Raw genomic sequence first — 12,296 nt, forward strand, 5'->3', positions numbered from 1 at the left:
ACCATCAGAGATATCAGTGATGAATTTGAATGTAGCCATGGCACTGTAGAAACACTAATCAATGATTTGGGATATCGTAAAGTGTGTGCTAAATGGGTTCCAAAACAACCAGGGATCATAAGGCCCAGAGGGTGGAAGTGTGCAATGACCTTTTGACCAACTTTGAAGCAAACCCTGAGACATTTTTGGAAAGTGTAATTACAGGAAATGAGACCTGGGTATTCCTTTATGACCCACAAACAAAGGCCCAGTCAAAGCAGTGGAAACACCCAAGTTCACCTAGGCCAAAAATTTTTAATCACAGTGATCCGTAAAAGTCATGGCCGCATTCTTCTGGGAATGCCGAGGTGTTATTCTCATCGATTACTTGGAACCAAACCAATCAATCAACAGTGATCGATACATTATTACACTTAAGCCATCCGCAAAAAAAGGTCAACAATTGCACTGTCAAATGTTATCCTACACCTCGACAATGCCAAACATCACACTTTGATGGCAACATCTGCAGCTATTGCCAAAATGGGGTGGGCAATAATGCCACATCCACCATACAGTCCTGATTTGGCCCCTTCTAAAATTTTCATCTGTTTGGCCCTCTCAAATACAGTCTCCGGGGTCAACATTTTCAAGACAGAGGTTGTTAAAAACGCCATACGTTCCTGGGTCAAACACCAACCACTGGAATTTTTCAAAGTGGATTCACAGCCTGGGTTGATAGGTGGAGAAAATGTTTGAGGGCAGATGGTGAATTTTTTGAGTAGAATCAGTCTGTTACTAAGACTTCAAAGTATTTTACTGCAAATTTTCAAATCTCTATCTATAATATAATTGGAGTTGTGAGCATTTAGGCATATACGTTTTGAACAACCCTCGTATTAACAATATATTCAACTCGACATTCATCCTATTTGTTGATAGTTACTTGATGCCTCTTATTAAATAATTGCAAATGTAATTCATTCCTTAGAGCACAGGTCCTCAAACTCGGTCCTCAGGACCCCAAACAGTGCATGTTTTGCAGGTCTCCTCACATAATTACTAGTGAAATAATTAGCTGCATCTGTAGATCTTTTAAAATGTGTCAGTGAGTAATGAATACACCTGTGCACCTGCTGGGTGACATGCAAAAAGTGAACTGTGTGGGGTCCTGAGGACCGAGTTTGAGAACCACTGCATTAGAGTGACCGGGACATCTAAGAATCTAAAGGCACATGAAAGTGTCTTGTTAAACAAAAAAGATACTCTCTTGCAAAACTGTCGGCCTGTAGAACTCAGATGAAGCATATATTGAGATTTGAATGCATGATTTGTAGTGACCTTAATGCTGCACATTATAACTTGAGATGGACCCATGGTGTGTTACGTGTATATCACACACCCGTATAGTACATGCATATCAGTTTGTTCACACTATAAAATACCAGCGAAAGAAATACAATTAACCCCATCAGGTTACAAATACTCACCTAAGGTCTGTAGCAGTATAGTTTCAAGTATTACCAGCTCTTGAGCTTGCTGTAGGTATGCCTAGAAACAGAAGACCACATTCATAACTATAAGTCAGTGAACAGAAGACTATTGCTACATTACAATAACCTTATTAAATAAGCCAAACTCCCAAAAATAATGCACAAGAGGTCAAACTCGCTAAAATGTACTGGTCCGTATTGTCCATATTTTACACGCCAATTATAATACAAAGCATAGTGTAATGAGACATTTCATCGCCCACAGCTAGACAGTAACTAAAATAATAAAGCTACATGGAAAAAGGCTGAAACAGCAAAGCAAATATGGCTCAAGTGGAAACAGAAAATGTTGTTAGTCACTTGAATCATGTTACTTTGTTGGCCAATTCAACATCTGAAAGGAAAGTGCAGATCTAGGTTGCAGATCTTATGCTGGGTACACACTTGTGCGACCTGCAATCGTGCCGATGTCCAGAGACACTATGGACATCGCATGATTGCCGGTACACACTGCAGCGATTAATGAAGGATGGAACGATCACTTGTTCAGTCCTTCATTAATATGCATGGTGCCGCATGCGATATCATCAGGTTTGACGTGCAGGACACCAAGCCTGATGACGTCGCATGCGAATGCAGGAGCGCGCATATCATGCATACACACTGCACGATATGTACCCAGCTTTACACAGACCTCTGGCATCTATAAAAGTAAACACTAACTGGGCTCTTAAAGAGCTTTATGTATGGCTAGGATATGCACTCACTTCACTTTTTGTGTCCAGCTGCAGATCTGGTGGATTAAGACAAGCATGAGACACTTTGATGACATGTTCAAGTTTACGAGGCTGCTCCTCCACTTTGGCAGCCAGGAATAATGCAGTAGGAGAGATTATCTGAAAACGGAATAAAACAGTAAAATTAAGCAAATCTCTCACTGGTCCTTATTACAGCTGAAAGCATAAGTAAAGGACCACCCAAACTTAAAATACAAGGTTGTAGTTTCACATTGACAGTTCATGGGGGCGGTATTTAATTGTTTCGCCCCCTTACGCGCCCGACAGGAGCTATTCAATAGTTGCTTCTGTCTGGCACGATCAGCTGCCGGTACACCATTTCAGTTCGTAGCCCCGGGGTGGGTGAGCGTAAATGGGCGAAAAGTGACCTGTTTGGGCGCCCAGCACTTTGGTCAGAGGTAGAAGTTGTTTGCGGCTAAACCCGACCACTATGGGCGCGATCAGCACGAAAATCAGCAACAATTAAATAGCGCCCCGCAATCTCCTGTCATTTTAGACGGTAGTTCCGGCCTGCGAAAACAACTGAATAGTGCCCATTGATGGATATGAAACCGTGGCAGATGTATAAACGATGCCAAGTACCTAGAGGTCGGCATCAAGTGCCCTTCAAATAAGTCTATAAATGATTGCGATAACTACATTGCTGGACTTCAACACAGAAAAGACACTGAATGCTGCGAGTATATTACCCTAACGTTTGAATTCAGGAGATAATAGATCACTATTTTGAGAACTGTTGCAGGTAACAAGCACAGGAAAATATATCATGGACAGTTCCACAAGATCAAAGATTTAATAGAAAATTACTACTAATAAAGCTTAGTATACATTAACTACATGCGAACACCCTTTCTAATTAGTTAGTTTGGCCATTTCAGATACATCCATTGCTAACAAGTGCATAAAATTAAGCATGTAACCATGTAATCTCCATAAACTAGAAGTAGGATGGGATGTATGGAAGAGCTTCAAAGTCACATTTCCAACAAGTCAGTTTAACTTCTGCCTTACTACAGCCGCCCTCATCAACTAAGTGCTGTTATTGTGAAGGGGAACCCCTAGGAGCAAAAACTGCTCAGTTACGAAGTGGAAGGACACATGCTCACAGAATGGGGCCCTTAAGTGCTGAAGTGTATAAATACAGTCTTTGCTCAGTTACAAAATTCACTACAAAATTCCAAACGGTCTCTGGAAGTAACGTCAGAACAAGAACTGTCCATCAGAAGCTTCATGAACTTGGTTTCCATGGGCAAGCAGTCAATGTTTGTCATTATGCCTCAGATCACCATGCATAATTCCAAGCATTGGCATGAACGTTGTAAAGCTCACTTGCATTGTACTCTCAAATTAGTGTAAACACATTCTCTGGAGTGACGAATCATGTGTCGCCATTTAGAAGTTTGAGAGAGGAGTATGGATTTGCCAGATACCAGCAGAACACTTTCTTCACAAATGTGTAACTGCAACTGTAAAATTTGGTTGAAGAAACATGACCTGGGACTGTTTTTCGTGGTTTGGGTTGGAAACCTTAGTTACAATGGAGGAACATCTTAATGTTACAGTATAAGACATTCTAAAGAATGATGTGCTTACAACTTTATGGTAACAGTTTAAAAATTGGTTTGCAGAGTTGGGTGTGGAAGAACATGACTTGAAATGCTGTCTATGAGCCAGGCCTCACCAAATTAATGCCATTGTGGCTGAATGAATGCAAATTCCCTACAGCCATATTTGCGATAGCCATCCCAGAAGAGTGGAGGCAGTTATAGCAGTAAAGAGAGGGACAGGTCTAAATTAAAGCATATGGTTTTGAATGACATGTTCAACCAGCACATATAGCAGTGCTATTTGGGTGTCCACATGCTTTTCGCCATATAGTGCATGAGACTCTTCTGGAGCACATTCAATTCAGTGTTATTTTATAGAAAACCAGTGCAAGAATTGCATCATTTCATAACCATGGGAATATTGCTTCTTAGGAGCCTACAAGTGAAATCATTACACCTCAGCCAGAACAATATTATGGCACATGTTGCTCATATTAAAGAACTAGCTTTGCCAATGCATATTTTGCTGGTTTAAAAAATATTTATATCAATAAAAACTAGCAAAATCACTCAATTTACTTTGGTTCATTTTAATTGAATAAGCAAACCCACAAAATTACAGGCTAATGTGTTCACACAAAATAAATGAATTGTAATGTAAGTGTGTAGAGAAATTAGACTTATTGACCAGTGTGGTATAGTCATGTTTTTCATTTACCTAAAAAACAAAAAGCACAAAATAAAGTATGTGGTTAAAGCTGGGTACACACTGACCGATACATTGGCCGATCAATTGATCGGCCAATGTTTCTGCTGCCCGTCGGGCAATGTGTACCCATGATATGTTGGTGAACGTCGGCGTACATAGTGTGTACCCACCATTACTTACCGCTAGTCACCCATCACTGACATTATAGACAGCATCGGGTTTTAAATACAATACAAGTTGATCTGGAAGGCCCACCTTAATTACATAATTCAGTTATCCCATCAACCTGTATATAGAGAAGGCCATTCTTGGCAGCCCGTTAAACTAATTAAATGAAATTAAACCTTAAGAACATAACAATGCATATTTACAGAGGATAGTATTACATTAACTCTAAGAAACCCAAAGCTGTACTTACATTTCTGTGGTATTTGGTAAAAGAATGATGCATATAGAATCTGTGCATGTAAACAATGGCAGTGTTTATGGTTAGCTGAGAACTGTAGATTGCGTTAGGGAAATTAGCAGCTACTTGGGAAGAAAACATGAACAAAAGAATCTCCTACACACTTACATCTCATTTATAGTATGGTGAACGGAAGGAATCTCTCTCATATAACAGAATATAAACAACTCTTATCTGATAGCAAAGTATAATGTTTCCTTTACATTAAACCAGTTTCCCAAACTCCGTCGTCAAAGCACCCCAATTCCCCTTTTACACCAGGGTCTACCCGGGTCGCAGATCAGTGTAAAAGGGTCCCTTAAAAATAACCCGGATCAAGTGACCCTGCAACCCAGCCCAGGTAGCTACCAGGGTCGGACCCAGGATGGACCTGGGTAATGGTGCAGTGCAAATGGCACAACCCGGGTTGTGAACGGGGCTGACCTGAGAATAACCCAGATCGATTGTGCTGTGTAAACGGTGTCTGACCTCGGTTGGAACCATGCCTGAAAATCCAGGTCAGACCAGGGTTTTTGGTGTTAAAGCAGTATAACAGTCCAGGTTTTAAGGATATCCTTGCTTGACCACAGGTGACTTAATTAGCACCTCAGTCAATTTGATATAACCACCTCTGCTCAACCATGAATCTCTCTAAAAAAAACTCCATCCTGAACCACTGAACATATTTGAAATACAAATACTAAAAGGATAGTATTAACAAACTACTAAAGCAATCTATTAAAAAAAATACAAAAAAACAGCAATAGAAGTAGATTAGGTTATTGTTAGAATTTAACAAATATGACAATTTGATAAACACCAACAGATAGTCAAAAACTAGTACTATGAACAGAAGGAAAATTACATTAGTTTCCATTCCACATTGAAAATATACTGGGACTATTGTCTGACTAAATCTACTTATTTACCAATCAATCTTGCATGGGGGAGCTACATTTTTCCACAACTAGTAAGGACAAATGGGACTAACCTTCAAAAGTGTTGGAAAACCATGGATCTAATCATCCCAATTACATCAAGATAACAAAATGTTATCATAAAACATGCATCATACAATGTACAGCAGTAGCAGCACATCTCTACCCAGACACAAAACAATGACATTTGGAAAATTAGCAGTAAAGAACGCCAGGGGAGAATACCGCAATTATACAGAACGCCAGGGCACAAAGGCCTAGTCAGTGTAACAGCACACTAGACCCCGGTGGTAATGGAACGGAGCAAGGGATAGGGTCCCCGTGTTACAGGACCCCAGAGTAAGAGGACATGGCCTCTGTGGAACAAGGCACTGGTGGCACAGTACCCCAGTAAAAGAAGATAAAGCCCAAGTGGTACAGGTCCACGGTGGTGAGAGGGCCCCAGGGGTACAGGATACCGGTGGTAAGGGCTCAGGGCCTTCGCGCCTAGCCACATCAGCAGCGGACACACAAAGAGCTTCTGGGCCGCAGATGCCTCCAACCTCCCCGGTGAACAAGCCGCTTCTGCCCCCGACCGCACACAGACCTCCCACCCCTCCCCAGAGATACCACGCTGAGCAGGGCAGGCACTAGGCCCCAATGACTGAAAAGGATACACATTAAGCCGCTGGCCCATGTCCTGGATCAGGTTGGCCGCTTGCTGCCGGTAGGAGAGCTCCTTGTCAGCCTCCAGCCCGCAGCGCCTGGACGGGCTGTTCTCCAGCTGATCCCGGGTGAAGAACCAGCGAGGGGTGGACGCTCGGCAGTCCGCCATAACCCAAACCTAGCCGAGCGGCCGTCAGCCGCCGAACCCCAGTGCGTCACAATCACCGGAAGTGCCGTAACAATGAGCCGGAAACGCGTTCCTCACGTGACCCGGTCACCAGCACGTAGTCACTCTCTTCCGCCCTCAAACTCTCTGAGTGCGCGGCGCCGCGAGACGACTTCATACATAGCAACCCCTAGCAACACGGGAAGTGGGCGGGGCTCGCTCGATGTCTCTATCACGTGACAAAGTAACAAGGGTTCCTGCTGTAAACTTGGGGGACGTGTGTGTGCAGATTAGATAGATAGATTAATTAGATAGATAGATAGATACTCAATCCTGTCCACAGTAATTGGGTCACATGTATACTGTGTCTGGCGACCACAATAATCACATTAAGAAGGGGAATGACAACCCAGCTATGAGGTGGATTTATGTTTCATAAATCATGTAGTACAACAACATTCCTACTAATATATAAAAATGAAATGTATGTTTGTTTCTCATTCAAGACCAAACCTTTAAATCAATTCACTTGACAATTTCTAATAATAATAGTTTACATAGACTATGGCCCATATTCAATTAGCCGCAAAGAGTTGATCCGCAATGTTTTCGCCACCTTCACGTGTTTTTCGGCTATACTTTTTCCCCGCACGCTCTCTCTAATCTCCGTATTCAATTCCAAAAGACGCGAAAAGGCAAACAGGCGAAATCATTTGAAAGTGAAACTGGCGAAAAGTCCCTAAGATTTTTGGGGACTTCAGTCTGTACCCCAGAAAAAACTGCATTAACATTATAAATCAATAGAAGTGTTCTACTAGCCCTAATAAAAGTGTTTTGTGTTCTTAAAGTGTCAGAATTGGCTGTTATATCGTATGTGCTGAAAAATTATAGAAAGCAATTTCTTTTGTGAAAAATAAGTACCGGGTTCAAATTTGGGGTACATGAAAATGGGTACTAGCATATTTTAATGTCTCTAAAGTGAAGATTAAAAATACACCTGCTGCAGCGTCGTGCAATCCCAAAAACACCTGTCCCATCCATATAGCCCCCCAAAGTACCAGGTCCCCCCACTTTTTACACATTTTCACCCCAAAATGACAAAAAAAGTTTAACTTTTTTGGACTGATTAGTCATTAGGGGGAATGTCCAAAGGATTCTGGACCAAATCCCCACATTTGCACCCCAAAATAGAGATTTTGCACTTCCAATTCGCCTGCCTATACATAGAGAAAACTTTTCACCTGTTTTTTTCCGCTTAGGTGAAATCTCCTGCAATTGAATACAGGGATAAGTTGAAAATAGGCGAAAAGTCCAATTCGGCCAAAACTTTTCTCCAAACGGCACTTCTCACGGCTAATTGAATACGGCCCTATGTGTTTTCCCATACTTCACACTCACATTCACCTTTTTTAGGTACCGATGTACCAGCTCTAATGCGCATGCGTGGCAAGGAACCCACCAAGCAGTGCACATAATAGGGAGAATTGTGCCACCAGTTACGCAGGCATTCAAGCTTGACCCAGAATATCTTACTTGAAATATAATGCACATTTAATTTTACACATACAATTAAAGACATATACAAACAAAATGTTCCATTCCAATGACTAATGCCATCCAAAAAAACATTTAGCACAATCAAATTGATAGTTAGCTTGTATCAGAAAGATGCTAAAGTCAAGTAAAGGTATCAGAGAGATAATAAGCTCAAGTAAAAAAATATATACACATACACAGGTTTCAGGCAATGTACTGCACAGCACAGTAAGTAAAGCTGGGTACACATTAGACCAGGCAATGTCAAACATGAGGGCTGCATGAGGACCAAATAAACAATTTATGCAGCCCAACAGTGTGGGCCCAAATACATATATATTTAAGAGGTTGGAGGTGCTTTTTAAGAAAAACTGCTCCAAAATCCCTTAATACATTTAAATGATACTAAAATAATGTGAAAGGTTGTGAAAACACGTGTTTTCACATTATTTTAGTGAAAATAATATTGATAAAATGCCAGCAGATTTTAGCTACAAACATACAATTAGGTGTTAACTGGTAAATATCTGCTGCTATGAAAAGGTACACAATATTATAAAGTCTAGAAACAATGATCTACATAAACAATTTAAGTCATGAAGTCTCCGTATTGGTGAAACCTGAACACAATACATAATAGACTCACTTCTGTAATGCAGATGGAGGTTTAATTGTGTATACATTCAACAGACAATAAGGCAGCACCTTTTTTTTTTTTTTTTAATCAAAATCTTATGGGACTGGCCAGCAATGTTGTGATTTATGTAGTATTTAACTTGTTTAACTGGTTCTTATCTATATTTGTATTGTTATAAGGAGGGGATTTATCAAAGCTCAGAGAGAGATAAAATTGTGAGAGAATAAAGTATTAACCAAACAGCTCCTAAAGGTGGGTACACACCTGACATATATCTGCAGATCGAGTGATGATGGTCGTTCATACACACTGAACAACCATCACTGCCTATGGCTATTCTGCAAGTATTCTCAAATAGTGTAATCTAGCAGTACAGAATACAATTGAATTATAGTTAATGACTGGATAGAACAGATTTATTTATTTATTAACAGTATCTTATATAGCGCAGCATATTCCGTTGCGCTTTACAATTGTAAACATTAATAGAACAAAACTGGGTAATAACAGACATATATAGGTAGGAAGGCCCTGCTCGCAAGCTTACGAACAGATGGTAAGTACCCAAGAGGAATGGATCCTGTAACATGCGAATAATAGCAGACGCAAATAGAATTTTTATTTTTTTAATTACAACACTTATAGTTTCACTTAGTCTCAGTCTCGTTTCAGACTAAAAAAGGCGTACAATGTAAAAATTCATGCATGAGCAAAATTGCAACGTGAGACTAAAAAATTAGCATATCGAGTTTCATACCAACTGATTAAGGTCCAATGTCTCAATCCTGCAAAGCATTTGGGAGAAAATGTAAAACTGTGGGCCTGATTCAGACCCGCTCGCAAGCGCTATGCGCTTGTGAGCGGGCCGATGGTAGCCCAGTGCGCACGCGCAAAAAGCACTCGCTCCGGCACTCGCATCCAAAAGGGGCAGCTGTCGATGTTGATTGACAGCTGCCCCGTTTGGAAGGCGGGGCGGGGGGGTGGCTGAGCAAACGGAGGCGTTCCTGCAGGAACACCTCCGTTTGTGGGCGGCCCTACTGACATCACTAGTGATGTCAGTAGGTGGACTTCCTGCTCTAATAGTGCAGGAAGTCCACTGGGGCTTGCGGCAACGAGACCCTACCGCAAGGGTTCCGTCGCAAGCCCGATGGTCGCGATGGTCTTGACCATCGTGACCATCATCATGGCCGCTCGCATAAGCTGTGGGTGGTAACCCACAGCTATGCGAGCGGCCAGGAGGCCGCAACAAAAACAAAACTCACGCCCTGATTCAGAGCGAGCGCTCGCTTTTTGCGACCGGCTCTGAATCAGGCCCTGTGTGTATAAAAACAAAGGCCCTCATTCAGAGCCGCTCGCTAGCGGCCGTACGCTCGTTCCGAGCGATGTTCGCACATCTGCACATGCGTACGGTTTTTAGTACGCATGCGCGAACCAGTCAGTGCGGCCGAAAATCGTTTGTACGCTATATAGCGAGTGCCTGCTACTTTGAGTGACAGAATGAGGCGTATGTGGGTGGTAACAGGGGAAGGTGTTTGAAAAAAGGGGAGTGGAATTCGAACGCAGGCGTGCTTAAAGGTCAAAACGGGCGTTTTAAGGGAGTGCATAATTAATACAGCAGCGTCATTGACCACGTCACTTGGTTTTTTTTAACTCAGAACTGCTCGCAAAATAGCGGTTGACAAAACCAACCACAAGAATAGCGAGCAGTTCATACGCTGTACGATGTACTCGATTAATCTAATAAATAGTGGACATGACGTATGGTGCGAGCGGCCAGGGGGCGTTTTTATCAAATAAACGAGCGTATGTTTTGCTCGCTCGTTCAGACTTAGAGGTGTGAACAGACTGCAATTTGCGAACGGATCATTTGAATAGCCACCCCTTGTTTTTGAACGAACGACCGCAAATAGCGAACGGCTCTGAATCAGGCCCAAAGATGTTATAGGATTGGGACCAAATGCCTTTTGTTTTGCCTTTAAAAATTTCAGGTTTAAACACAAGTGAAACCGCATATCAGATGAATGCAACGTTGTCACTTGCATTCGGGAGGTCACTGCATTGATTTCAGAGTGTACAAATTGTGTTCTACTAATTTAATGGAGCCAGGAGAGTTTGGAAAACTGCAATATTGCCGCAAATCTATAGAATGCAAATAATATGGCGAGTGGATTTGTTTCACTGGGAACAATGGGCGTAATTCAATTCAGCGCGATGCTGAATAGCCTCGGGAGGGAGCTCCCGGATCTATTCAACTCAGCGCGCTGTTAAATCGGAGAATGCCGGTTCTCGTGACTTAACCTGGGTGGTTAATCGCGAGAACCGGCATTCTCTGACTAAATTGTCGGCCGCGCGTCTGTTAGTGGTCCGCTAAGCCGGCAAACAGCTGCGCACACGGCACTTTTGTCGGATTTCTCCTCGCATCCCCAGGGGGGTGCAAGAAGAAATCTTTTAGGCCGCCCAAACTGCACAGTGAATTGAATAGCTTCGGGAGCTCCCTCCCAGGGCTATTCAATATCACTTTGAATTGAATTCCCCCCAATGATTTCAATTCTAAGACCTGTTTTTGTGCCAATGTTAAGAAGTGTAACACACAAAATTGAAGCCAGTCGATATGTGTCAAACAGTTCACAGAAACTTTTCTCAAGTTAGTCACCAGTCAGTGTTACTATCCCATTGTTAATTTGAGTTTCACACATACAGTACTGTTTACAAAACAAGTGTACATTAGTAATACAGTACCTAGATTAAGGCAAAGGACCCCTCAGGCATATTCTAATGGATCCTACATTCACACCCATTTATAGTTCCCAGTTACCAAGACATTTAATAAACTAACAGTATTTAACATATATGGAAGCAGTTGTGAACTGCGGGATATAAATGTATACTGTATATGAAATGCGGATTATAAATGTATTTATGAAGTTCTGCAATCATTCAAAGTTTCTTCGGTCAAGCCCAAGAAATTCCAATGCATTTACAGCCAGTAGTTTGTCCTGTAAAATATAATAATAATAAAAATTGTTTTATAGCTGTGATTTAACAGTATATTCTACATTTCGTAAGGTATTAATAAAAAAATATCTATTTTTTTTAATTGGAAATTTTTATTTGTCAGCCATGGTAGATTGACGATCAAACACAATTGTGGTTGCCAATTGTGATGTGCCACAATTGTCGGCACATCTGTTTAACTTAATGCCACAGGAGATAATTACAGTTTGTTGTGGATATGTAATAGTAACTGGCTTTCTTAATTAATGTATTTATTTTTGTAGATTTTTTTCACATTTATATTTTTATTAACTATTATATTTGAACATTTTAAAAATAAGTTTTTAACAATTATTAGGTGTTGTCAAAGTTTTGTCATGGTGACATAAAGTTTGGGACCTAGTAAAATA

The 12,296-nt window shown here is 41.3% G+C and overlaps 2 protein-coding genes across 4 annotated transcripts in view; both read right to left on the bottom strand.

Moving 5' to 3' along the window:
• The window catches only part of CCNT2 (cyclin T2), a 45,452-nt gene extending 38,595 nt beyond the window's left edge, over nucleotides 1-6,857 (bottom strand). For 2 of the 3 annotated variants that reach the window (XM_088472272.1, XM_088472273.1), the window contains exons 1-4: nucleotides 6,565-6,857; nucleotides 4,944-5,025; nucleotides 2,240-2,368; nucleotides 1,470-1,530 (exon numbers count right to left, since the gene is read on the bottom strand). In XM_088472272.1, coding sequence (XP_088328398.1) covers nucleotides 1,470-1,530; nucleotides 2,240-2,368; nucleotides 4,944-5,025; nucleotides 6,565-6,722 — 430 coding nt within the window. In that variant the 5' untranslated portion in view covers nucleotides 6,723-6,857. The remainder of the gene's footprint in view (nucleotides 1-1,469; nucleotides 1,531-2,239; nucleotides 2,369-4,943; nucleotides 5,026-6,564) is intronic. The other variant, XM_088472274.1, reaches the window with a different exon arrangement.
• A 4,547-nt stretch (nucleotides 6,858-11,404) lies between these two features.
• The window catches only part of ACMSD (aminocarboxymuconate semialdehyde decarboxylase), a 144,766-nt gene continuing 143,874 nt past the window's right edge, over nucleotides 11,405-12,296 (bottom strand). The window contains exon 10 of the mRNA XM_088472397.1: nucleotides 11,405-11,888. Coding sequence (XP_088328523.1) covers nucleotides 11,826-11,888 — 63 coding nt within the window. The 3' untranslated portion in view covers nucleotides 11,405-11,825. The remainder of the gene's footprint in view (nucleotides 11,889-12,296) is intronic.

Source organism: Taudactylus pleione, unplaced genomic scaffold (genome assembly GCF_031769625.1).
Source record: "Taudactylus pleione unplaced genomic scaffold, aTauple2 ptg000122l, whole genome shotgun sequence".
Classification (NCBI taxonomy): domain Eukaryota; kingdom Metazoa; phylum Chordata; class Amphibia; order Anura; family Myobatrachidae; genus Taudactylus; species Taudactylus pleione.